The 25,568-nt window shown below is 34.4% G+C and overlaps 1 protein-coding gene across 7 annotated transcripts in view; it reads left to right on the top strand.

Annotated features, from left to right (window-relative positions):
• The first annotated feature begins 5,948 nt into the window (after positions 1-5,948).
• GPATCH8 (G-patch domain containing 8) overlaps positions 5,949-25,568 on the top strand; it is a 108,736-nt gene continuing 89,116 nt past the window's right edge. For 3 of the 7 annotated variants that reach the window (XM_074261095.1, XM_074261094.1, XM_074261092.1), the window contains exon 1: positions 6,067-6,194. Coding sequence is in view for 1 of the 7 variants with exons in the window: in XM_074261099.1 (XP_074117200.1) it covers positions 6,150-6,194 (45 nt within the window). In the remaining 6 variants the exon portion in view is untranslated. Of the gene's footprint in view, positions 6,195-25,568 lie in introns of all 7 variants that reach the window. The other 4 variants (XM_074261096.1, XM_074261093.1, XM_074261099.1 and 1 more) reach the window with 3 other exon arrangements.

Consider the following 25,568-nt stretch of genomic DNA (forward strand, 5'->3'; position numbering starts at 1 on the left):
TCAGTTCTTTTAGACCTCAAAAAGCACTATATTTTTGTAAGTATAAGTCCTTTTCCTCTCTCTTTGATCTCTTTGGGATAATATCATTGAGTCAAAAAGGATGTACAGCTAATGGGGGGCTGGAGGATAATAGTTTCAAAGTATTTTCCAGAATGGTTAGACCAGCTTATAACTCCATTAGAACTGCATGAATGTGCCTATTTCCCTACAATCCCTCCAACAATTGCCATTTTCTTTTTTTGTCCTCTTTGCCAGTAGATGAGTATGAAATAGAATCTAATAGTTGTTATAATTTCCATTTCTCTAATTAGTAATTTAGATCATTTTTCATTCATAAGGCTTTTGGTAATTTTGCTTTTTTCCTTCTAATTTTACTTTTATAACATTTTTCTTTTATGGCTCGCTTTCTTCTTGTGACATTATCACTACCTTGGTACCAGCCTTCTTCCATGAATTGTTGTAATCATAACCAAGCCTCTGGATGATTTCTTTGCTTAAATTTCTCTCTGTTCTAGTAAGCTCTTACATTGGTCTTCCCAAAGTGCAGGTCTGACCATGTCACATATTGTCTTCCTTCTAGTCAGTGAACTCTAGTGATTCTCTATTATCTCCAGGGTCAGATACAAAATCCTGTTTTTGGCTTCTGAAACCTTCATAACTGGCTCCTTCCTATTTTTCTAGTCATCCTCCAACTTACTGTCTTCGATGCTCTGTGAGATCCTGTGACTGGCCTCCCTGCTGCTCTTTGGACAAAATAATCCTCTCCCTTCTGACCAATGGCTTCTTCTGAGACACAACCAAAGTATTACCTTCTACAGATTCCCCTTAATTCTAGCGCTTTCCTTTTGTGATTATATCTCATTTATCCTGTATATATCTTCTTTGCACATAGTTGTTTACATAGTTGTCTCCCCCATTGAACTGCGAGCTCCTTGAAATGAGATAACATTTGTAAATTGTTTAACAATCCCTGGCATGTAATATATGCTTTTTAAATACTTTATATTCCTGAGGCTTAGCCCAATATCTAGCAGATAGTAGCACTTTATAAATGCTTGTCAATATGCCCAAAGGGCTATCAAACTGTGCATATTCTTTGATCCCGCAGTGTTACTAAACACTGGGCTTATATCCCAAAGAGATATTAAAGAAGGGAAAGGGACCTGTATGTGCAAAAATGTTTGTGGCCTTTTTTTTGTAGCGTCTAGAAACTGGAAACTGAATGGATGCCTATCAATTGGAGAATGGCTGAATAAACTGTGGTATATGAATATTATGGAATATTATTGTTCTGTAAGAAATGACCAGCAGGATGATTTCAGAGAGGCCTAGAGAGACTCACACGAACTGATGTTGAGTGAACTGAGCAGGACCAGGAGATTATTGTATACTACAAAATCAATATTATACGCCAATCAATTCTGATGGGCATGGCTCTTTTCAATCACAAGGTGATTCAAGTCAGTTCTAAACATCTTGTGATGGAGAGACCCATTTACAAGCAGAGAGAGGACTGTAGAGACTGAGTGTGGATCACAACATGGCATTTTCACTCTTTTTTGTTGTTTGCTTGCTTTTTGCTTTCTTTCTCATTTTTTTTCCTTTTTGATATGATTTTTCCTGTGCATCATGATAAATGTGAAAATATATATAGAAGAATTGCACATATTTAAGATATATTAGATTACTTGTCTAAGAGAAGGAGTGGGAAGAAAGGAGGGAGAAAAATTTGGAACATAAGTCTTGTAAAGATGAATGTTGAATTTGTATATACTTTGAAAATAAAAAGCTATCATTTAAAAAAATAAATATGAAAACTGCCCATTCTATCCTTTGGCCATTTAATATTCTGTGCATTAAAAAAATGCTTTCTTCTTTAAAAAAGAATTTCTATTACTATATCCTCTTCTCCCTCCAAATTCCTCCTGAAATTTAACAATCACCACTACCACAACAAAACTAGTTACAGATAAACATAGTCAAGCAAAACAAATCCACACATTAGTCACATCTGAAAATGTCAAGTCTCATTCTGCATCTTGAGTCTATTAAATTCTCCTGTTAACTATTGGAAACAGACTTCCTCATCACTCTTCTGACTGTGATTGGTCAGTGTTTTTGATCCAAGTTCTTAAGTCTTTTGAAAAAAATTTTTTTTTTGTCTTTACAACGTGACTGTAACTACATTACTTCTACTTCTTCACCCTTCACTCTGCCTTAATTCATTACAAGTCCCATCAAATGAGATAATGTACACATGGCACTTAGTGCATTTTAAAATGTTATATAAATGCTATCATTACAATTATTTACAAGTTTTGCCAAAACCATTCTTTTCTTCATTTATTTCTTACATTACAATAATATTTCATTACCATAACATGCCATAATTGGTTCAACCATTTCCCAGTGGAAATGTAAGTATCCTTATACTTTAGTTACCAATTTTTTAGTATAAGGAAAAATATGGCTATAAATATTTTAATACATCTTTTCTCTCTTTTTATGATCTCTTTGCAATATAGTCTTAAGACCTCTAGCGAATAGGACAAGAACTCATTATTTGATCAAAAGTGTGGCAAAAATTTGAAAGCAACCTAACAGAAATTAGGCTGACCAAGGTCTTATACTATATATATCACAAAAAGTTCCAAATGGATCCATGACCCAGATATTAAAAATCACATTCTAAACAAATTAGAGCAGGGGAAATGATAGCTCTCTTATCTATAGAGAGAATTCTTGACTAAACAAAACATAAAACAAGTATCTATCAAGTACTGTATAGTAAGTCAGGCACAGAGTTAAGGACAAACAGCTAAAAAGAAAGACAGTCCTAGCCCTCAAAAAGCTTGCATTCTAATTGTTAAGGATAATACATAAAAGGAAGCTGAAAAGAAGGGTGTGGTATTAAGTATGTACTTACATAAAAATATATACAGATATATGTACACACATGCATAACTAAACATAGCAACACATACATACATACATACCTGTGTATGCACACACACACACACACACACACACACACACACACAATAGTTATTTGTTCTTTTAGAGCACCAAGATGATGTCACTCTATTGAGATCAAGGTGCAGTGACTGTCTAATTGTGGGGATCAGACCAATAGGAGTTTGGAAGGCTCTATCGAAGGGCAGGTGCAAATAGTTCATATGAACATTTGGAGTGGAGATGTCTCCAGATTTGTGCTTCTCACCTTTCTTTTGAGCTATTGCAAATCCTTGTTCATAGAGCACGGTGTTTTCTTGGATGCTGGCACCCCGTGCTGGGTACTCCTGTGTTAGTTAGTGTGTCCCATTGTCTCACAATCCATTCCAAAGTTCTTCAGAGAGACCTTGAGGATGTCCTTGAGTATTTTCTTCTGAACACCACGTCTGCCTACCTTGTATGAGTCCTCCATAAAGTAATTTCTTAGACAAAGGTACTACTGGTATTATGACAACATAGTCAGTCCATTGGAGTTGTGCTCTTTGCAGCTCAGTTGGAATGCTTGGCAGTTCAGCTCAAGAAAGGACCTCAGTTACATTGTTGGTGGAACTATGAATACATCTAGCCATTCTGGAGAGCAATATGGACAAACTGTGCATATTCTTTGATCCAGCAGTGTTACTACTGGGCTTATATCCCAAAAAGATCTTAAAGAAGGAAAGGGACCTGTATGTGCAAGAATGTTTGTGGCAGCTCTTTTTGTAGTGACAAAAAACGGAAACTACGTGGATGCCCATCAATTGGAGAATGGCTGAATAAATAGTGGTATATGAATGTTATGGAATATTATTGTTCTGTAAGAAATGACCAACAGGATGATTTCAGAAAGGTCTGGAGAGATTTATATGAACTGATGCTGAGTGAAATGAGCAGAACCAGGAGATCATTATATACTTCAACAACAATATGATGATCAATTCTGATGGGTGTGGCCCTCTCCAACAATGAGATGAACCAAATCAGTTCCAAGAGAGCAAGTAATGAACTGAACCAGCTACACCCAGTGAAGGAACTCTGGAAGATGACTATGAACCACTACAGAGAATTCCCAATCCCTCTATTTTTGCCCGCCTGCATTTTTTATTTCCTTCACAGCCTAATTGTACACTATCTCAAAGCCTGATTCTTTTTGTACAGCAAAATAACTGTATGGACATGTATACATATATTGTATTTAACTTATACTTTAACATATTTAACATGTATTGGTCAACCTGCCATCTGGAGAGGGGGAAAAATTAGAACAAAAGGTTTTGCAATCGTCAATGTTGTAAAATTACCCATGCATATATCTGGTAAATAAAAACTATTAAAAAAAAAAAAAAGTAAGAAAGAAAGGACCTTAGTATCTAGTACCTTTTCTTGCCAGGTGATCTGCAGAATATTCCTAAACCCGTTCAGTTTCCTGGCATAGCACTGATATACTCTCCAGGTTTCACAGACATACAACAATGAGGTCTGTGGTAGTCAGTCTAATACTTCTTCTCATTCATATGTTGCTTTAAGACTGAGCTAGCTCTGGTTAGTAGCTCATCAACCTCATTCTCAATGTGTACATCCCTCATAAGTATACTGCCAAGATAAGTGAACTTATCTGCAGCAATCAAAATTTCTCTGTTTTTTTGTAACCAATGGTACCACATATGGTACCAGTGCCTGCTGGGAGAGAGCTTCTAAAGGGTTTGGGGTTTTTGTTTTGTCTTTATTTATTTATTTATTTTTAAATAAGTGTTTATTTGTATGCAGAGTGTCCCAAAGCTATCTTGAGCTTAAAATTGCATGCTTGGGACACCCTTTATAGATGATTAGAGCTAGCATTAACATACAGGGTAGGTAGTTGGTGCAGTGGGTAGAGCCCTAGGCTTGGGGTCTAAAGGATTCACGTTGTTGAGTTCAATATGACCCGACACTTCCTTGGCTGTGTAACCCTGTTTGCCATCTGTAAAACAATTGGAGAAGGAAATGGCAAAAATCACTCCAGTGATTTGCCAAGAAAACTCCAAGTGGGGTCACAAAACGTTGGGCAGGGCTGAACAGCCAAGCGCTTACTTAGTGCTTACTCTCAAAGAGCTTTACAAATATCATCTCATTTTATCACAACAATCCTGAGGTAGGGGCTACTATTATTGCTATTTTACAAGGGAGGGAAGATAGCTGCTTCATATATAAGTGTAAATGTGTATAGGCTGTCCAAAAGCCTTGATGCAGCTTAAGGCATATGTTATTAATTCATTATTTTTTATACTTATAGAAATATTCTATCAATATATTTTATACATGCCAGTATTTAAAGTATGCACAATTTAACATTTATATAAAATGAAACATATATTGTAAAAATAATTTATTCTTAAACTTTACAAGTTTAAAACTATCTTAAATGTATATGAATATGTGATGTCCCTAAATACTTAGTGCAGTTTAAGCCATTTGTTATTAACGTATTATTTAATGTATATCAATATATTTAATATGACAATGCACTTAATATATGTATTACATATTATACAATATTAAAAGAATATACAATAGCTTAAAATTACGCTAAGGCTTTTGAGATGTAATATAATTTTAAGCGCTATATTATTAATTATGCAGAGTACATTAAATCACAATGAAGAAACAATAAATGAAATTTTTAAAAATTAATTTTAGTAACTTAAAGCTGCACTAACACATTTGGGACACTTCTGGGCTATGTATAGGTATATATATATATATATATATATGCAGACTCGGACACACGCACGCCCGGACGCACGCGCACACACACAAAAGAAGGTAAAGACATCTTTCGACCGGCTCCGACTCCTCCCCTCCGCTCTATCCCTCAAGGAGCAATTATCGCTCTTGAGTGTGATTACGCATGCGCAGAGAGCTTCGGCTGCTAAGGGCAAGGGAGGGCAGGGAGGCCAGACGGCGCCTCCGGAGCTCCCTGGGCTCGTATCCGGGCGGTGCCGTCGCGACGGGAGCCCGCGAGCTCGCTCTCGCGCCAGCGCGCGACCTTCCGGCGTGGGAGGAAGCCGGGAAGAAGGAAAGGGAGGGGGGAGGAGCGAAAGCGGGAGCGAGCGCGAGCGAGCAGCGAGCCTGCGTCGTCTTCGTCGTCGTCGTCCGGAGAGGAGCTACTCGGCGGCAAGATGGCGGATCGCTTCTCCCGCTTCAACGAGGATCGCGACTTCCAGGTAAACAGCGGTACCGGGGCCAGCGCAGTTCGACCTCTTAAGTTCCCTTCCCAGCACGCCGGCCTTTGGAGGCGGCCTGCCTGGCCCTCCGGGACTTCCCCTTGCAGGCCTCGGAGCCTTCGCTCCTTCCTCCCGCCCCCGGCTGCCTGGCGCCCCTGCCTGAGGCGAGGCCGCTTCCCTTTCTCTGGGCCCGGGCTCCCTCCCCTTCCCGAGCTGCATGCGAAGGCCTGCGGCGGTGTCAGGGGGCTCCCTCCCGGACCCTCTTTTCCCCGGAACGGGCGGGGGGAGGTAGTCTAAGAAAAAAAAAAAAAGGGTCGTTTTTAATGCCTTCTCCTACAAGAAAAAAAAAAAAAATCGTTTTCCTAACAGTTTCCATTTCCTCACCTGGAAAATGGGTCCGCTGTTCAGCCTTGTGGCTGTCCCTGGCCGGAGCGTTTCTGGGGTGGATAGCGTTACCCACCTCCCGCCCCCTCCGCCCTGTCCGTGACTGTTGTTGTTGTGGTTGTTGTGGGGCCGCCGCTAATTGGCCTCGAGAAACACGCACGTCCTTGGACAGCCCCGACTAGTCCCGGCGACGACGGGCTTGACAAGTTTGGGCTAACTCGTACCCACGACTGAAATGATTTTATTTTTAACTTCTTTTCTCCTAGTTGCAAAGTATAAATCTAGGGAGGAAAATGTCATCTGGGTAGGATGAAGACTTTCGATGGGGGGGAAAAAAGGGAACGCATAATGAATTAGAAACCCATCCTTACCTGTGTCGAATTGCCTTACTCTGGAGGTTTTTTATCTGTCACCTTGGGAATCTTGGAGATGAAAGGAATTGAGAGGTCGGTTGATTATTGGGTGGAAAAGGGGACCTTCGGAGGCTCAAAAAAACCCCAGATCCAACCAAAAGAACGCTGCATTACTGCTGCACACCCTGGCAACAGTAATTTGGGTCAGGGAAGAACACTGGAATTCAAATTTTCATCCTTCTGCAAGGTCTTACTAGAGCAGCCCGGATATCCTTCTTCGCTACTTTTCATAATCAGATGTAGGGGATGCGAGTTATTTGGAGTTGGGTTGCAAAGTGAAGGGGGATTACAGGCCAGCAGAAATTATTGGAACTTTAGTACAGTCGTCATCAGAAGAACTTGGGGAATATTGAAAATCCTTGCAGTCATGTGCTTTCTGGCTGCAGCACAAGGTGATTTAGGGGTATAATATGGGTTCAAAGAAGTTTGAGATGGTTTAAAGCAACCAAATGATTATTGTGTTCTTTATTTTTAGTTTCTGTTAGGAGTCCAGGAGATACATTTTGGATAATAGAAAATCTCACAATGTTAAGTTTTGTTGAAAAAAAAATGTTGAGGGTTTTGAAGTGCTTTTCAGAGGAGAATTCAAGGTGATCTAACCATTTTGCAAATTGTCATATAAGTTGAGTATTGAGGGAAAAATTTTTTTAAAGAGTGAATATTTGTGATCACCAAACTCAATCTCAGCAGACCCTTTTTTTCAGAATAGAGAGGACAAAATGTCATGTGTAAATGATTTTAAGTTGTGAAAATTAGTATGAATGTTATGACTTGAAAAAAAACTGGGAAAGGTATTTAGATTCCAGTTGTTCAGAATCCAGTATGAGAATAAGATGGTGCTTTTATTGTTTAGTTGTATTTATGCTAAATCATTTTAATCCCAATAAGGTAGATTTGGTATTAATTTATCGAGAGACATAATTATCAATCAACTATCTTTTAAGTTTATTTTCTACTAGATCAACTTTTATCCAGGAAATATTTTTTCTGTAGTTTGCTGTTCCTAACAGGTATGGGGTAATAGAGTACTACTCAAAACATTTTTATTGATTATTTATAATAATATATTAAAGTTCCAATTGAAAGATTTTTGTAAAATATTGCTAAATTTTGTTTTTTAATAAAAACTTGAGAAACTTTAGCAAACATTGGTGTATTGATATGCAGAGAACAGAAAAGAGTATAAATATATGTGTGTGTATGAAACTTCACCAATTTTGCATTCAGTTTTTTAAAGTGTATATTAAATTTGACACGAGAGTAACAAAACGGTCTCCCTTGTCTATCTCTCTGCTGTCTTTGTTCTTTTCTTCTTGTCCTTCCACCTGTCACTTAAACTATCAACTTTCCCCAATAAAAGTTTTTTCCTAACAAATTAATATAGTCAGGTAAAATAAAGTAGCACATTGTATCTGTCATTCATATCATTTTGAAGCACAGAGCTATATTTTGAAAGAATTCATTTTAAAAGATGTTTTGAAGAATTGTAGTTTATATTCTTATTACATATTTAGTAAAGTTTTGACTTTTCAAAGGAGAACTAAAATCAACTTTTGGTGAGTATTTTTAATGGAAAATATTGATTGACTTTTTCCCTCCATTTTTCTCCCCTCAATTACATGTCAAGTTTTGAAATTGTTGTTTAAAATTTTGAGGTCTGAGGGGGCAGCTAGGTTGCACAGTGGATAGAGCACCAGCCTTGAATTCAGGAGGACCTTCGTTCAAATCTGGTCTCAGACACTTAACACTTCCTAGCTGTGTGACCCTGGCCAAGTCACTTAACCCCAGCCGGGGGGAGGGGGGGTTGAGGTCTGAATTCTCTCCTTTTCAACACTTCTTGAGAAGGCATGCAATTTGACAGAGATTTTATATGTAAAGTCCTGCAAAACTTATTTCCATATTGGCTTTGTTAAAAAGAAAACATAAACCAGAAAAAAACAAGAAAATGTTTAAATATGCATGTCAGACCCTGTCACTTCTTTTCTCTGAAGGTGGATAGCACTTTTCATCTAGTCCTTTAGGATTGTCTTGTATCATTGTATTGATCTTTTTGTCATTCACAGTTGAATGTTGCTATTACTTATACTGTGTTCTGCTTCTGTTCACTTCACTTTGCATTAATTTATGTAATTCTTTATGGGTTTTTCTGAAAGTATCCTGCTTGACATTTCTTATAGAACTATAGTATCCCATTAAAATCATGTACTTGTTCTGCCATTTCCTAGTTGATGGGAAATCCCTCCCAATTTCCCAGTTATTTCCCACCCACCACAAAAAGAATTGCTCCAATTTTTTTTTTTTTAAATCATATAGGTTCTTTTTCTTTTCCTTTGGGGGTACAGATCTAATAGTGGTATTGCTGAGTAAAAGGGTATACACAGCTTTATAGCCCTTTGTGAATAGTTCCAAATAAGCTTTTCAGAATGGCTGGATCAGTTCACAATTGATTGGCTTTTACTTATGATGTAATTCTTTGATTTAAGGTTATTGGAAAAAGGAAATGACCCTAGAAATAATACAAAAAGTACATCTATTTATAGTGTCTTTAAAACATTTTTCATATTTAAGTCACTTAGTGTTTATTGAGAAATCTGGTTTTTCTAATCAGGTCCATTTGAGAATGCTATAAGTATTGTGAAGGAAACATAAGAGAAAAGGAAGAGATGAATGAATATTGTTTTTAAAACTATGTTTTAAAAATCTTGCAGCAGCCAAAAGATAGCCCAAAGTATCAGGTACAGTGGACAAATTTTGTTGCTCTTCTTATGCCGTCTGTAACAACATTGGAATTTTCCTTGCCCAGTAAGTTCCAGCTGAATAAAACAAGGTGATTGATTGTTCTTCAGTAATATCCAGTAATTTTTCAGTAATATCCAGCTTTTAGTGACCCCATTTGGATTTTTCTTGGTAAAGATATTGGAATGATTTGCTATTCTTGTGTTCATCTTACAGATGAGGAAACTAAGGCAAACAGGGTTGAGTGATTTGCCCAGGGTCACACAGCTATTAAATCAGAGGCCGGATTTGAAATCAGAAAGATAGATCTATCTGATTTCAGGCCTGGCATTGTATATCAATGGCGCCACCTAGTTGCTCCCCACAAGCTGATTAACCAATGCTTTAGTTATTTCACTGTTATATTATTATGTCATTTAATTCAGGTTGAGAAATAAAAACTTTTGCCTTGCTTATTAATCCCACTTTGTTGCCAGGAGGTTTAGCTAGTTTTGCTTTGTGTGTTGATATTTAAAGTCCATTTTAAGGATTCATGTGCATAATGAACTTAGTGTGTGGTCTTCTAAAATGACAGTCTTAATAATAAAAGCAAGTTTTCATATGGTGCTTTATGCTAGATACTTTACAAATATTTCATTTGATCTTTACAATAACTCTGGGAAGTAGGTAGTATCCTTATATTACAGTTGAAGAAACTGAGGCAGATAGGTTAAATGACTTGCTCAAGGTCACCTAGCTAGTAAAAGTACCTGAGATCTTATTTAAACTTAGGTCTTCCTGACTCCACATCCAGTGCTCCATCCACTCTACCTACACATAGATAAGTAATCTTACTGAGTCACCCTCTATATTTTTGTAGCTCATATGCACAAATACATATGTAATTATGTAACTGGAATTGAATTAACAAACTATGGAGGGGAAACTTTAAAAGTCAATAGTCACTGATAGAGGACATATAACATTATTTTATATTATCCTCTTTTTCTCTAGGTCTGTTTATTTTTGTTCTTCAGAGGCTTTGCTAGCCTTGATTATAAGGTTCATACAAGATGTAGTGTGTCTTCCTCCTATTTAATTTGCAAATTGATCATTAAAATTATTGATGCATTTAAGAATTATGAATTGCTTGGCTAGTTTTGTTGAAAAAAAAAAGGAAGTAATCCTCATTTAATAGAGAAAGCTGGTTTCAAAAGTCAGGAAGATCAGGGTTTAAATTTGGCCCTTGACACATACCAACTAACCCTGGGCAAGTTACTTCATTTTTTTTAGTGCTTCATTCAGTTCTCTTAAGACTTTCGGAATAGGTTCTAGTGCTCAGCGAAGGGAGTTTGTTATCTGAAGGGTAGTAATAGTATACTTTTAATATAAAGTTTCCCAAGAACACAATATCTACAAGTGTAATAAAAACATCACCACTAATTCTGCATAAATTTATTTGTGGGATTCTTTATTACCATATTAATTTGTCGAGCGACAAAGTAGGTAATGGTTCTCTAAGTATAGTCTGGGGGTTCCTGACACCCTATTGAGGATTTTCAAAGTTAAAACTTTTCATAATATGAATACATTTGCTTATTAAAATATTCTTTCCTTTTTCAACTTCATATCAGTGAGGGTGGGCATTCTTATATATTTCAACTAAAACAATATATATTGTATCAGATGGAATGCAGATGAGGAGTCTTTTATTAATCCAGACATCAAAGAGATTTGCAAGTATAGGTAAAACAATGCCTCTCTTATCACTAATTTTGTTTTTGTTTTTGTTTTGAAAATATAGTGATTTTTTTATATAAAAGTGAGTTATTTACATTAACATATAATGGACTTAATTATTTAAAAATAAATCCATTAAAAATGTTGTTTTAATTTCTTATATGCTAAATATAAAAAACTGTAAACCTATATAAACAAAAACTCTTGGGGATCCTCAGTAATTATTAAGGATATAAAGGGTCTTTGAGATCAAAACATTTTTTTTAATAAATTCTTGATTAGAGATGAAATACTGATCTAGGAATGAAGAATAATTGAGTTTAAATTATGTCATGGTGGCTTTGTAGCTTTGGATCAGTCAGTTAACTTCTCTTTGCCCCTGGGCAACCCTCTAAGACTATAAATTTTATAACCCAAGTAGAAAGAATAGCAATAAGCAAAAACAATTGAAACTCAGTGTAGTGAAATGTTAATTACCAAACTTGTCCTCAAAGAAAAGATATGAAAAAATACATTCCTCCTTCCCTCTACCTCCCGGAGTGGGGAACTGTACATTTAGAGTATAACAGTTGTAATGTAAGACTATTTTGATGTCTTGGGTAGTTTTACTGACCTATTTTTTCTTTTTAAGATTTATATATGAGCAAAATCAAGAGATCATTTTACATGGCAACAAGATTATATGATGATTCTGATGGACGAGGCTCTCTTCAACAGTGAGATGATTGAGGCCAGTTCCAATGATCTTGTGATGAAGAGAGCCATTTACACCCAGGGAGAGGACTGTAGGAATTAAGGGTGGTTCACAACATAGCGTTTTCACTCCTTTTGTTGTTGTTGTTTGCTTGCACTTTATTTTGCTTCACTTTTTCTCTTGTGTGGTATGATAATTGTATAAATATATATATGCATATATTGGATTTAACATATTGGACTACTTGCCATCTAGGAGAGAGCATGGGGGAAGTTGGGGAAAATTGGGATACAAGAGTTCTGCAAGCTAATGTTGAAGAATTGTCCACGTGTATATTTTGAAAAATAAAAAGATTTATTATATAGGATAGTTCTCTAGGTGGGATTGGGGGGCAGGGCTGCATTGGGAAACAAGTGTAGTTTTTTTTGTTTGTTTGGGTTTTTTAGATTTTTTTACTGTAGAAAAGTTACTTCCTTCACTCCTCCACCCACTTCACTTGCTCCAGATTCACTGATGCTTGGCTTCCTTGTTGTTCCTTGAACAAGACACTATCTCTTGAGATAAATAGTATATTTATAGTTATAGTTATTTTCCTCTAATTACATGTTAAAATAATTTTTAAACTTTTTTTTCTTTCAGTTTTGAGTTCCAAATTTTTGACTCTGGGTATTTCTATTGGTTGTCTCCTGGGCTTGAAATGTTCTCCCTCATCTTTGCCTCCTGGTTTCTCACCTTCTGTGGGAAGTTTTTCTCAACCCCTCTTAATTCTAGTGCCTTTCCTTTGTTGATGATTTTCAGTTTTTTCTGTATGTAGTTATATCTAGTTGTTTGCAAATTGTCTCCCTCAGTTAGATTATGAGCTCTTAAAGGTCATAGAATATCTTTTGCCTTGTTTGTATGCCCAGCTCTTAGCACAGTGCCTTAGGTGTACATAGTTATATGTAATAAATTTACTTTTATTCTACATCATTCCTCTACTCAGGTTCTTGCTTCCCTGTGCATACCACCAGTCTCCCCTTCTGTGTGCTGTTGATGCCTCTGGACACTTACAGCAGCCATTACACTGATATACTTGGAAAAATTCCCCCTTCTACATCACTTCGTCAAAGCTCTGGAGCATTGACTTATGAAACAGAAAGTTACCTTCCCACTTTTCACTTGCTAGGACAAAGTAGATTCCAAAGGATAAACAAGTATGGATCGATTATGATAGATTGAAGATCTTACTACTTTTTCTTTCTCTCTCAAATCTACCTTTCTTCCAAACTTTATCATTATTGTCAAAGGCACAACTATACTTCCAATTCCAAGGTTGACTATTTCATTGTCATCTTTGACTCCTTCCTCACCGTCTACATCCAAAAATCAGTTGCAAAATTTCAGAGTTATCTCCAGAATTCTCCCATATGTTCATTTCTATCTTTTCCTTCAGCTACCACTTTAGATAAGTGGCCCTTATCATCCAATCACCTGGATTGTTGTATTCTCCTAATTGGTCTCTTTACCTAAAATGCCTCTATACATTCCATAGGATTGCTGAAGTGATTTTCCTAAAGACCACTGACATATTGCTTTTCTATTTGATCAGCTCTAATGGCTCCCAATTGACTAATTGACTCTAGGATGAAATATTATTTCATCTTTATCTCATCCTTTGAAATTTTCTCTTTTGGTATAATTTCCATAACATACATGCTTTTAAATTAATCGATATATATATATAATTTTTAAATGTATAAATATATACTTTGAGGGTACATATCCTCAGATTTTTTTTTTTTCCTGATAAAATGTAATCAGAACTTGGAGATTACTGAATAATGGCAGATGGACTAGTCAGTTACTATCCTAAGTCTCAAGGTTGTACTAAATTAGTCGTCTAGCTAGGATTAGAAGAACATAAAAATAACAAAACTTGAGAGTTGTAAAAAACCTCTGGCAATCTAGTTCAGCCCATCACTGTCTGTTCTGGATTGAACCTCAGATCAGTTTCTTAGTAATTTATGTTCAATATTAGGACAAAAGGGGAAAATTCATAGATCATTCAACAATTAACAAGATTTACTTAGTAAGTAGAAGGATATTAAAGATGTTATTGAGGCATCCTGCGGTGCTTCAAATGAGCAAAGTTCTCATGCTTCTTGGAGAGTTTTCCATCTTGGTCTACCAGCTAAGCATCAAAGTGTGCCTGAATCTGTACCAAAGTACCAGGAAGTGTTATTACTAGGCTGATCTTTTAGTAGTTGTCTTTCATTTCTTTTAATCATGTATGACTCTTTGAAACCCCATTTGGATACTGGAGTGTTTTGCCATTTTCTTCTCCAGTTTACTTTACAAATGAGGAAAGTGAGTCAAATAGGGTTAAGTGATTTGTCCAGGGTCACACATATTTGAGGCCATATTTAAACTCAGGAAGACAAATCTTACTGATTCTAGGTTTGGCATTTTACCTATTATACTTTTGATCCTTTAGTACCTACCCTGAGCCAATCAAATCTAGAGGATGGTTTAACTACATTTTAAGGGGAAAAGTAGCCTAATTTACATGGCTTTTGCTTCTATCATATTTTATAAGCCTTAGTGATAAGGTTCTTAAAAGTCTTTTATAAACCTTTCATGACATAAATGACTTAAAGACTGTTACTGGTCAGTTCTGATATTCAAGAAGCCTGCTATAGGTAGTACTAAAGGAGAAGAAAAGAAAAATTAAAACAAATATAGTAAAAACAAAATAAGACAACATAAAAATCCAAGGAATAATGATTGAATATGGGAAAAACAAATACCAGATATCTCAGGCTTCATCAAGGAAGGATATCTTAGTCCCAAGGGTAAGTGTGATGGGTTCTGCTCAATCATTGCAGTTTATTGTGGATATATTGATGTAAAGAAAATATGGACCAGTTTTTATTGATATGACCTGATTATTATAGCTTTGACTTCTGATTTTTCAGAACTGTAAAAGCCCATAAATATTGGGAGCAATCCTGCTGTGAATAAGAAGCTGGTATACACCAGGGAGAAAAAAGAGCCAGTTATTTTTAGATGGTTGCCAGCTTTTGCATCTTTAAAAGAAGACATGTGTCTTACCTTTTTAATCAATGATTCTAAACTTGACATAATGATCATTCCCCTTTTGTGGAAAAAAATTTCCTTTCTTTTCATGAAATTGCATATGTCAGTCATATTTTAGCCAAATAAAATTAAGAATTTATCACCATTTTTTAAATACCCAAGTATCTTAAACATAAAACAGCAATAGTATAGCATCATTGTTGATTCTTTTATAATTGTTACATGCATAACAAACCATAATCATGTCCTAGTAAATTTGTTTTTTGGTGCAAAAAATTGCTTAAAATTTCTTTGATGTTACTATTTGTAATTAAATCACTGATCACTTTTGCTTTTATTATAACTAGAAGACCTTGTTTAACGTAAATAAGATATGAATAATAGTAAGTTTTGTATTGCTTTATTTGGTAAACTAGAAAATTCTGTTTATTCAAAGACAGGACATAAGATTATCAGATTCAGATACTTCAGATACTATTTTAAGAAAAATCTGTTGATATTTTTTGTTACTAGACAGTAATTAGATTCAGTTACCATTATGTAGATAATTTTCAGATATAATTGTCCTGCTCTAATCTTTTGCTGGCTTTCATTCTTACATCTTATATTACCTATTGGACATCTTGAACTGTATGTCTTGTAGTCATCTTAAATACAACTTGTCTAAAACTGTTCCCTTCTAAACTTACTTTCTCCTAACTTTCATGTAATCCTTCCATTTACTTAAATTTGCAACCTAGGGTGTCAGCCTCATTTCCTCTCTTTCTTACTGCTCCCTGCCCACATTCTTCAAATCCTTTCACCCCCTACCAGTTGCCAAGTCCTGTTGTTTCATCTCAGGTCTGAACGATTATAGTATATCCCCACCTCAGGTCTCCTACTACAGCAGATCTTCCACTCAATTGTTAAACTGATCTTCTTAAAATGCAGGAAGGAGGCCTGACCTTATCACTCATGCCTACCCTCCCTATCCTTCCTCCCCCCCAATTCCAATTGCTATCTATGATCTCCAGGATCAAATATAAAATTCTGATTAAAAAAAAAAAAGTCATAACATAGAATGCTTACTCTTTTCTAGACTTCTTATATCTTACTCCCTTGTTAGTACTATGCAATCCAGAAATCCTGGTCTCCTTTATGATCCTTGAATAAAGAACTCCTCCCAATTCTGGGAATTTTCATTATCCCATATCTGGAACTTTTTCCTCTTTATCTCTATCTCCTGGCTTCCTTGAAGTCTCACCTAATGCCACACTTTCTGAAAGAAGAGTCTGATCTTAATCTTAGTATATTCTCTGAGATTATTTACATTTTATCTTGTTTGTACTTTTTACTACACAGTTATTTGCATATTGTTTCTTCAGTTAGAATGTGAGCTATTTCAGATTGCAGACTGGTTTCTCCATCCTTTATCTCTTAGTGCATAGCACAGTTGTTCCATCAGTAATATTCACAAATCCCAGTGACCAATATTAAAAAAATAATATTTTCTGGATTTTACCTTTTTTACTTTATATTTCTGCTATATAAACTATTTGTTTTGACTTTGCTTTTATTAGTTTCACCTGCTCCACTGAATTTATTCTTCCAGCTTTATGATCAGTCTCAGTAGATTTAAACAGGTTGTTTTTTTTCCTTCTTATTTTGTGCTTAGCAAAAATAGCAAAATGAGTATTGTTAAAAATATGATAGATACAATGCTATTTTCCAATTCCGTACAAAATTTGTTTAAACATTTCACATTTCAGTGCAGCCAACATAACAACACAAACTCATTTGTGGCTTGAGTCTTTATTGATTCTGATAGAGGATGATTAAGTTCAACTCAAGATTTGATCTTGATTATGCATACTATATTAAATAATTAGCTTGCTATTGGAATAAATTCACAATACCACTCTTGCTTTTTATTTTTACTTTTATTTTCCTTGAAAAACTTATTTTTTGCAATTCTTGGAGAATTGCACTCAAAATTTCTGCTACTTCTTGATATCATTTCTGACAGGAACTCACTTGCTGTATCCTTCCCCTTCCCTCCTTGGGAATTAAGCCTAAAAGAATTATCTTAATTTAGACCAGTTCCAATGATCTTGTAACAAAGAGCCATCTGTACCCAGAGAGAGAACTGTGGGAACTGAGTGTACATCACAACATAGTATTTTCAATTTTTGTTGTTGTTTGCTTGCATTTTGTTTTCTTTCTCATTTTTTTCTTTTTGATCTGATTTTTCTTGTGCAGCATAGTTGTGGAAATATGTATGGAAGAATTGCACTTATTTGACATACTGAATTACTTACCATCTAGGGGAGGAAATGGGAGGAGGAAAGGGAAAAAAATTTGTAACATAAAGTTTTGCAAAGGTAAATGTTGAAAATTTATGTATATATTTTGAAGATAAAAAACTTTAATAATAAAAAAGTTATCTTGTTGGAGATAAGAAATATAAACGTGAAAATTCTTATAATTTCTTAAAAGGTGACATTACAATGAATGCAAAACCATATTGTGTTTAGTTTAGCAAGCATTTGTTATGCAGTTCCTATGTTCAATTGTTATATTAGGTTGTGGGGATATGAAAATTATTTAGGAAAGTCTTAAAAGGTTTAATATTTTAATAAAATAAACACAGTAATAATATGTCAGGTACTAAACTTTACAAGAAAGGTGCACTGTGGTATAAAAGATTTTAGGAAAAGAATACAAGCCATTCTCCAATTAATAAATGGTCAAAGGATATGAACAAACGATTTTCAAATGAAGAAATTAAAACCATTTCTAGTCATATGATGCTCTAAATCACTATTGATCAGAGAAATGCAAATTAAGGTAACTCTGAGAAATCACTACACACTTCTCAGATTGGCTAATGAAAGGAAAATAGTAAGTGTTGGACAGTATGTGGGAAAGCTGGGACACTAATACATTGTTGGAGTTGTGAACTAATCCAACCATTTTGAAAAACAATGTGGAACTATGCTCAAAAGACTATTAAACTGTGCATACCCTTTGATCCAGTAGTGTCTCTATTGCACCTCTATCCCAAAGAGATCACAAAAAAGGGAAATGGACTCATCTGTGCAAAAAATGTTTGTGGTAGCCCTCTTTGTAGCAGCAAGGAACTGGAAACTGAATGGATGCCCATCAAATGGTGAATGGCTGAATAAATTATGGTATGTGAATGTTCTGTAAGGAACAATCAGAAGGATGATTTTAGAAAGGCCTGGAGAAACTTACATGAACTGATGGCTAAGTGAAGTGAGTAGAACCAAGAGGTCATTTTACATGGCAACAGCAAGATTATGTGATGATCAGTTTTGTTAGTTGCAGCTCTTTTCAATTTTAATAGACTTGCTGTGGAGAGAGCCATCTGCGCCCAGAAAGAAGACTGAATGTGGATCAAAATATAGTATTTTCACATTTTTTTTGTTGTTTGCTTGCTTTTCCCCCCCCTCATTTCCTCTCCTCTTTTTGATCTGATTTTTCTTGTATAGCATGATAGATGTGGAGATATGTATAGAAGAATTGCATATATTTTAACATATTGAATTAACTTGTCCATCTAGGAGAGGAGATGGGAGGAAGGGATGGAAAAAATTTGTAGGACAAGGTTTTTGCAAGGGCGAATGTTGAAAAATATTTTTTGTATATATGTATTTTTTGAAAATAAAAAAACTATTATTAAAAATATATATTTTAGGAAAGAGATCACTCTTAATAAATAAGGAAAGCATTATGGTGGTGGTTCAAGCTGCACCTTGAAGGAAGAGAAGATTTAGATAGGTGGGAAACATTGGGTGAGATCATTTCTGATATGGGAGGTAATAGATAATAATATAGAAGAAGGGAATTAGGACTGGTTACAAAATATTGAGATGTAAACTCAATGAAATCAAAGTGGAGTCAGTGTTTTGGCTGAAGAGAGTAGAGATTAGTGATCAAAAATTAAGGGAATGGCAAAATTATAGGAATTAAGTTGCATTTGAGGGTGCCAAGAAATGTCAAGGTATTATGTAATAACTCATATAGTGCTTTAAAGTTTGCAAAACTGTTTGCTCACAGCTGTCCTATGAAGTATATGTTGGAAGAATTGTTATCCTTATTTTATAGGTGAAGTATGTTAATTTGGAATTTATAAAATTTTTTGTAAAATTTATATCTACCTCTTTATTCTCACTGATATGGGCCATAAACTGCAATTTATTTTCATGGTGGCTTTTTTGTAATTACCAAACCTCCCATGAAATGAAATTTCTTTTTCCTTTTGTACAATGAAAGTAACTTATTCCTTACTTTGCATTTCCAAGATTCCTTACTTTGCATCTCTGTAAGCTATCCTTTAATTTTGCTCCTTCCTTTTTTGGTAGAAGAAATGAGGAATTTAATAGCAACAATGTCAAGGTTGATATGATTGTCTTTTAACCACATATGTACTTAAATCATTGGACAAGGAGCTCATATTCAAAGAAGCATTAATGAAATTAAAGTTTTTTTGAGAATCTAAAACTATTTTCTTAGCATCATTTGACTCTTTTTCTGCTTCCATATAGGATTGAGGACCATTTGAAACCTTTTTGTAGAACTTGTACATTAGTATTTATATAGGTAACAGAGCCCTGTTTAGCAGAAGGAAGAAAATGTATTGGATTGCCTTTGAAAAATTACAAAACTCATTTTAATGACCCTAAGTTTCCCTTGGAAGCAAAAGTCCATATTTTTAATACTACCAATATTCTACTGTTGTTTATGAATAGTTTTGAAACAGGGCAACTATCTCTGAAGAATTAAAAATGAATTCCACACAGAAGGCAGGGTAGAAGTATATGGTGAATGAGAGTAAGCTGTAACATAAAACCAGTGAGCAATTCTGAAGAACAGGAATAAAAGATGTCATTAAAGAACTGTTTATATATAATGGGAAAGAAGATGGGTTAATCATGTAGTAAAAGTGAGTGATGACAGATAGAATAGAATGTATTATTGGTGATCTCAGAAAAAGAGTAAGATGCTCCTGTCTAACTTGTGGGAGAAGATGAGTAAGAATGGCAGGGGATACTGGAAACTGAATGGATGCCCCTCAGTTGGAGAATGGCTGAATAAATTGTGGTATATGAATGTTATGTAATATTATTGTTCTGTAAGAAATGACCATCAGGATGATTTCAGAAAGGCCTGGAGAGACTTACATGAACTGATGTTGAGTGACATGAGCAGGACCAGGAGATCATTATATACTTCAACAACAATACTATGATCAATTCTGATGGATGTCGCCATCTTCAACAATGAGATGAAACAAATCAGTTCCAATAGAACAGTAATTGAATTGAACCAGCTACACCCAGCGAAAGAACTCAAGGAAATGAGTGTGAACCACTGAATAGAATTCCCAATCCCTGTTTTTGTCTGCCTGCCTTCACAGGTTAATTGTACATTATTTCAAAGTCTGATTCTTCAAAATAACTATGGACATACATACATATATTGTATTTAACATATATTTTAACATATTTAACATGTATTGGTCTACCTACCATCTGGGGGAGGGGGGAAATTAGAACAAAAGGTTTTGCAACTGTCAATGCTGAAAAATTACCCATGCATATATCTTGTAAATAAAAAGCTATTAAAAAAAGAAGAAGAAGAAAGAATGGCACCGGACAAAAAGGCATGGATGGGTTGTTATATGTATCATTGAAAAGAACATAGTAACAATTTGAATAAAGATGATGTAACTGAAACTCAGGCTATTCAGTTATTAGTCAAGGTCACACAACTGGATTTGCCCTGTTTCTTTATTAAATTAAAAAAAAATTATTTTATTTTTAGGTCTTTCTACCATCTTGACCTTCATAGATAAAGCAAGGAAAAAACCGACCACAATTCCTTACAAATCTGTATTGTTGAGTAAAACATTCCTGCATTGGTAATATCTTAAGTGTGTATGTAGGTTGGCCAAGGTGAGGAGGGCTCATGCTGCTGCTATTTTTTTTTTTTTTTCCCCCTTATGTATAATGTATACCTTACCTGGTCCATTAGTCAACTATTTCTTACCTTGGATCAAATAGGTTTGATGATAACAGCTTTATAATGTAAAATTTGGTACTTTAAGGTCCTTTTTCTCTTCTTTTTTTTTTTTCACTGATTCCCTTGGTGTTAAATTTTTGCTTCACCAAGTGATTTTTCTTATTATTTTTCCTAGTCTACAAAGTAATCTTTTGGTAATTTGATTGGAATGTCACTGTAAATAAATTATTTTAGGTAGAATTATTTTTATGATATTGACTCAACCCACCAGTGAACAATTAATATTTCTTCGATTATTTAGATTTGTATTTATAGAAAGAGTTTTGTAATTGTGTATATATTATATCTGCAACCCCCCTAATACTTTTTCTTTTTCATTGTTTATGCTTATTCCTTCAATTTCTTTTTCTTTCTACTATAGCTAGTATTTTTTGCATTTTATTGCATAGTGATGGTTTATCCCCCTTATAGATAATATAGGTTCTGGTTTTTAGATTTTTAGGAAAAAATGTTTATTCCTGTTTTTTAAAGATAAAGAAACTGGTGTGCTGTCTTGTGTTAACAGCTTTGCCTGCATTTATTGATAGGATTATATTGTTTTTGTTACTGTCATTCATGTGGTCACTTCTGTTTGTAGTTTTCCTAATATTCAACAAGCCCTGCATTCCTAGTATAAATTCGGCCTGATCAAAATATATAATCTTTGTGATATTTTGCTCATCTTTTTGCTACTGATAAATCTTATCCAGCCATTTTGCATCAGTATTCATTAATGATAATTTGTTATTGGTTTTCTTTTTGTTTTGACTCTCCTTTGTTTAAGCATCAAAGTCTGTAATTGAAGGAATTTTATAGTATCCCTTTTTTTCCCCACACAGTTTGTTATATTGGAGTAATCCATCTGGTCGTATTTTTCCCATTATTTCACTTCCTTCCTATTCTATTGTCTACTCTTTTATTCTGAGCATTTTATATTTTTATATGTGTTTCATCTATCTAATTTATGTTGTCATGCTACAGTTTATAGTATATTGGCATGTTGGAATATTTCATTGGTTGAAATAGCTCAACAATTTATTTATTATTTATTTATTCTTTTTTTCACTTTTTGATACTAGTTATTTTTTCCCTTTTAAAAAAATGAGTTAATGTCCTTTCTATTTTATTCCTCCCAAATATAAAGTAGCTTCTTTTATTTATTAATTTTTTTTGTGTGTGTGTTGCTTTTAGTTTTTATTTTCTCTCCTTTGATTTTTCCAGATTTTTCTTTTGGTGTATAATTGGGGGGAGTTAATTTTTTCTTTTTCTAAGTTTTGTTTTTTAGTTGCATGTCCAATTTGTCAATCTTTCTTTTATTGGTGAAAGTGTTTAGAGAAGCAGATTTTCTCCAAAGTACTTCTTTGGTTACATTCCCCAAATTTTGAAATGTTTGTTGTTTCACTGTTATTACTTATGCATATGCATGGATAATTTTCAACATTAGGCCTTGCAAACCTTGTGTTCCAGTTTTTTTTCCTTCTCCCCCCCCACTTCTTCCCCTAGACACCAAATAATCTAATATTATGTTAAACATGCACAATTCTTTTATACATATTTCCACAATTATGCTGCACAAGAAAAATCATGTCAAAAAGGGAAAAAATGGAGAAAGAAAAGAAAATGCAAACAACAAAAAAAAGTGAAAATGCTGCATTGTGATTCATACTCATTTCCCACAGTCCTTTCTCTGAGTGCAAATGACTCTCTTCATCACAAGATCATTGGAACTGACCCCAATCACCTCATTGTTGAAAACAGCTAAGCCCATCAGAGTTGATCATCATATAATCTTCCTGTTCCGTGTACAATAATCTTCTGGTTTTACTCACTTCATAACATCAGTTCATGTAAGTCTCTCCCTCTCTGAAATAATCCTACTGATCGTTTCTTATAGAGCAATACTATTCCATAGCATTCATATGTCATAACTTGTTCAGCCATTCTCCAGCTGATGGGCATCCATTCAGTTTTCAGTTTCTTGCCACTGTAAAAAGGGCCGCTACAAATGTTTTTGCACATGTGGATCCTTTTCCCTTTTTTATGATCTCTTTAGGATATAAAGTAGTGATACTCCTGAATCAGAGGATATGTACAGTTTGATAGCATAGTTTGGGCATGGTTCCAAATTGCTCTCCAGAATGATTGAATCAGTTCACAACTCCACGAACAATGTACTAGTTTCTCACATCCCCTTTAACAGTCGTCATTGTTACTTTTAATGAAATGATGTATTTTTTCTATTTTTTTCTTCAATCCACTTATTATTTAGAATTAAGTCAGTTTCCAATGAATTTTTTTAAAGTGAGAATTATTTATTTGGGGGTGGTTTTTTTAATTATTTAAAATATAAATATAAGAAAAAAAGAGAACAAGAAAAAAGAAAAGAAAAACATTGCCATGTACTCAGTAGAACATTGAGGAAGATTTAAAATATGTAACAATGAATTTTCATTTCATGAAAGCATATATAATTATAGAAGACACTATTTTCATGACTGTCCATCTTTTCACTGCTTACTTGTAGGTTTTCTTTTGTTCTCTACTGTGCACATTTTACTTTATTCTTCATCCCCCTTTCATGTCCCCTATTTCCCCCAAGCAGGCTACAGTTAAGCCTGGATATATTCTCACACACACACACACACACACACACACACACACATTTATATGCATACATATATACGTATATATACATACATAAATAAGCATCTAAAACATTATGACTGACATATAATGTATAATCTCTTGATTAAATCTTTTGTTTGACTTTGAGATCAGTGATTACAACTCCTATTTTTCTAATAAATTCTACTCTTGAACATTGTTATTGGGTTTGTCTGTAACTCTTTATTTCTATTCCTGCTAATTCATCTCCTTTAATTCTACTCCTTAACTTGCCTTACTATTATTTAACTGACCCCCACCCCTTAGCCATCGATCCCTCTGTTGTCTTCTGCCCCAACTTCTCTGTTTTTATCCCATTCCCATTAATTTACACACTTCATCCCATTCCTATTTTATACACACACACACCTTTTTATTTTATTTTATTTTTTGTTAAGGCACTTGGGGTTAAGTACTTGTCTGGTGTCATACAACTAAGAATTATTAAGTGTCTGAGGCTGGATTTGAATTCAGGTCCTCCTGACTTAAAGGCCAGTGTCTATCCACTATTTTATATTTTTTTAGACCCTTTCATATAATTTTTATTGCATTAATTATGGTCAGTAAAAAATGTATTTATTATTTCTGCTTTTCTCCATTTGTGAATTTTTTAATGCCTAAATGATGAATTTTTTTTTTTTTGTGAAAGTACTATATATATATATATATATATATATACACTGAGAAATATGTAGTCTCTCCAAAAGGCTATTATCTAACTTTGTTAAATTTTAATAAGGTTCTTCATTTCTTTTTTAAAGTTAGATTTATGTAGGGTAAAAGGGGTAAATTGAGAACTATCATATTAAAAGTTTTATGTCTATTGCCTCCTATAACTTTTCTAGCTTTTCTATTAAGAATTTACATGTTATGCTTTTGGTGCACCCATGTTCAACATTGCTATTAATTGGGTATGGTACCTTTCATCAAAGTGTAGTTTCCTTGTTTTATCTGTTTTAATTAGGTCTGTTTTTCTTATATTCTGAGATCATGATTGTTATCCCATCATTTTTTTACTGAAGCTGAAACATAAATTCTCATTTAACCCCTTATTTTAACTCTGTGTATCTATTTTGATTGTTTCATGTAAACTACGTATTTTTCCATTCTAATTTCTTATCCAGTAGCTGTTCTTTTGCACTGTATGAGGAGTTTGTTACATTTACAATTGCTTTTGTTTTGCTTCTAATTTTTCCTTTTATCTACCCTCTTTTTTCTTATTCCACTTTCCTTTAATAGCTTTTCTGTCCCAATTCCCTGTTCTATGAAATATATATATACATATATAAGCAAGTAATATTTATCTATTTAAGTTTCTTTTGATTTATGTATTTGTGGTTCAGATTTTCTTTTAAGTTCTTTTAAGTTTCAATAAGCTGTATATCCCAAGGAAATACTAAAGAAGGGAAAGCGACCTAGATGTGCCAAACAAAATGTTTGTGGCACCCCTTTTTGTAGTGGCTAGAAACTGGAAAATGAATGGATGTCCATCAATTGGAGAATGGTTGGGTAAATTATGGTATATGAATGTTATGGAATATTACTGTTCTGTAAGAAATGACCAGCAGGATGAATACAGAGAAACTTGGAGAGAATTACATCAACTGATGCTGAGTGAAATGAGCA

The sequence above is a fragment of the Sminthopsis crassicaudata genome, chromosome 4 (genome assembly GCF_048593235.1).
Source record: "Sminthopsis crassicaudata isolate SCR6 chromosome 4, ASM4859323v1, whole genome shotgun sequence".
NCBI lineage: Eukaryota > Metazoa > Chordata > Mammalia > Dasyuromorphia > Dasyuridae > Sminthopsis > Sminthopsis crassicaudata.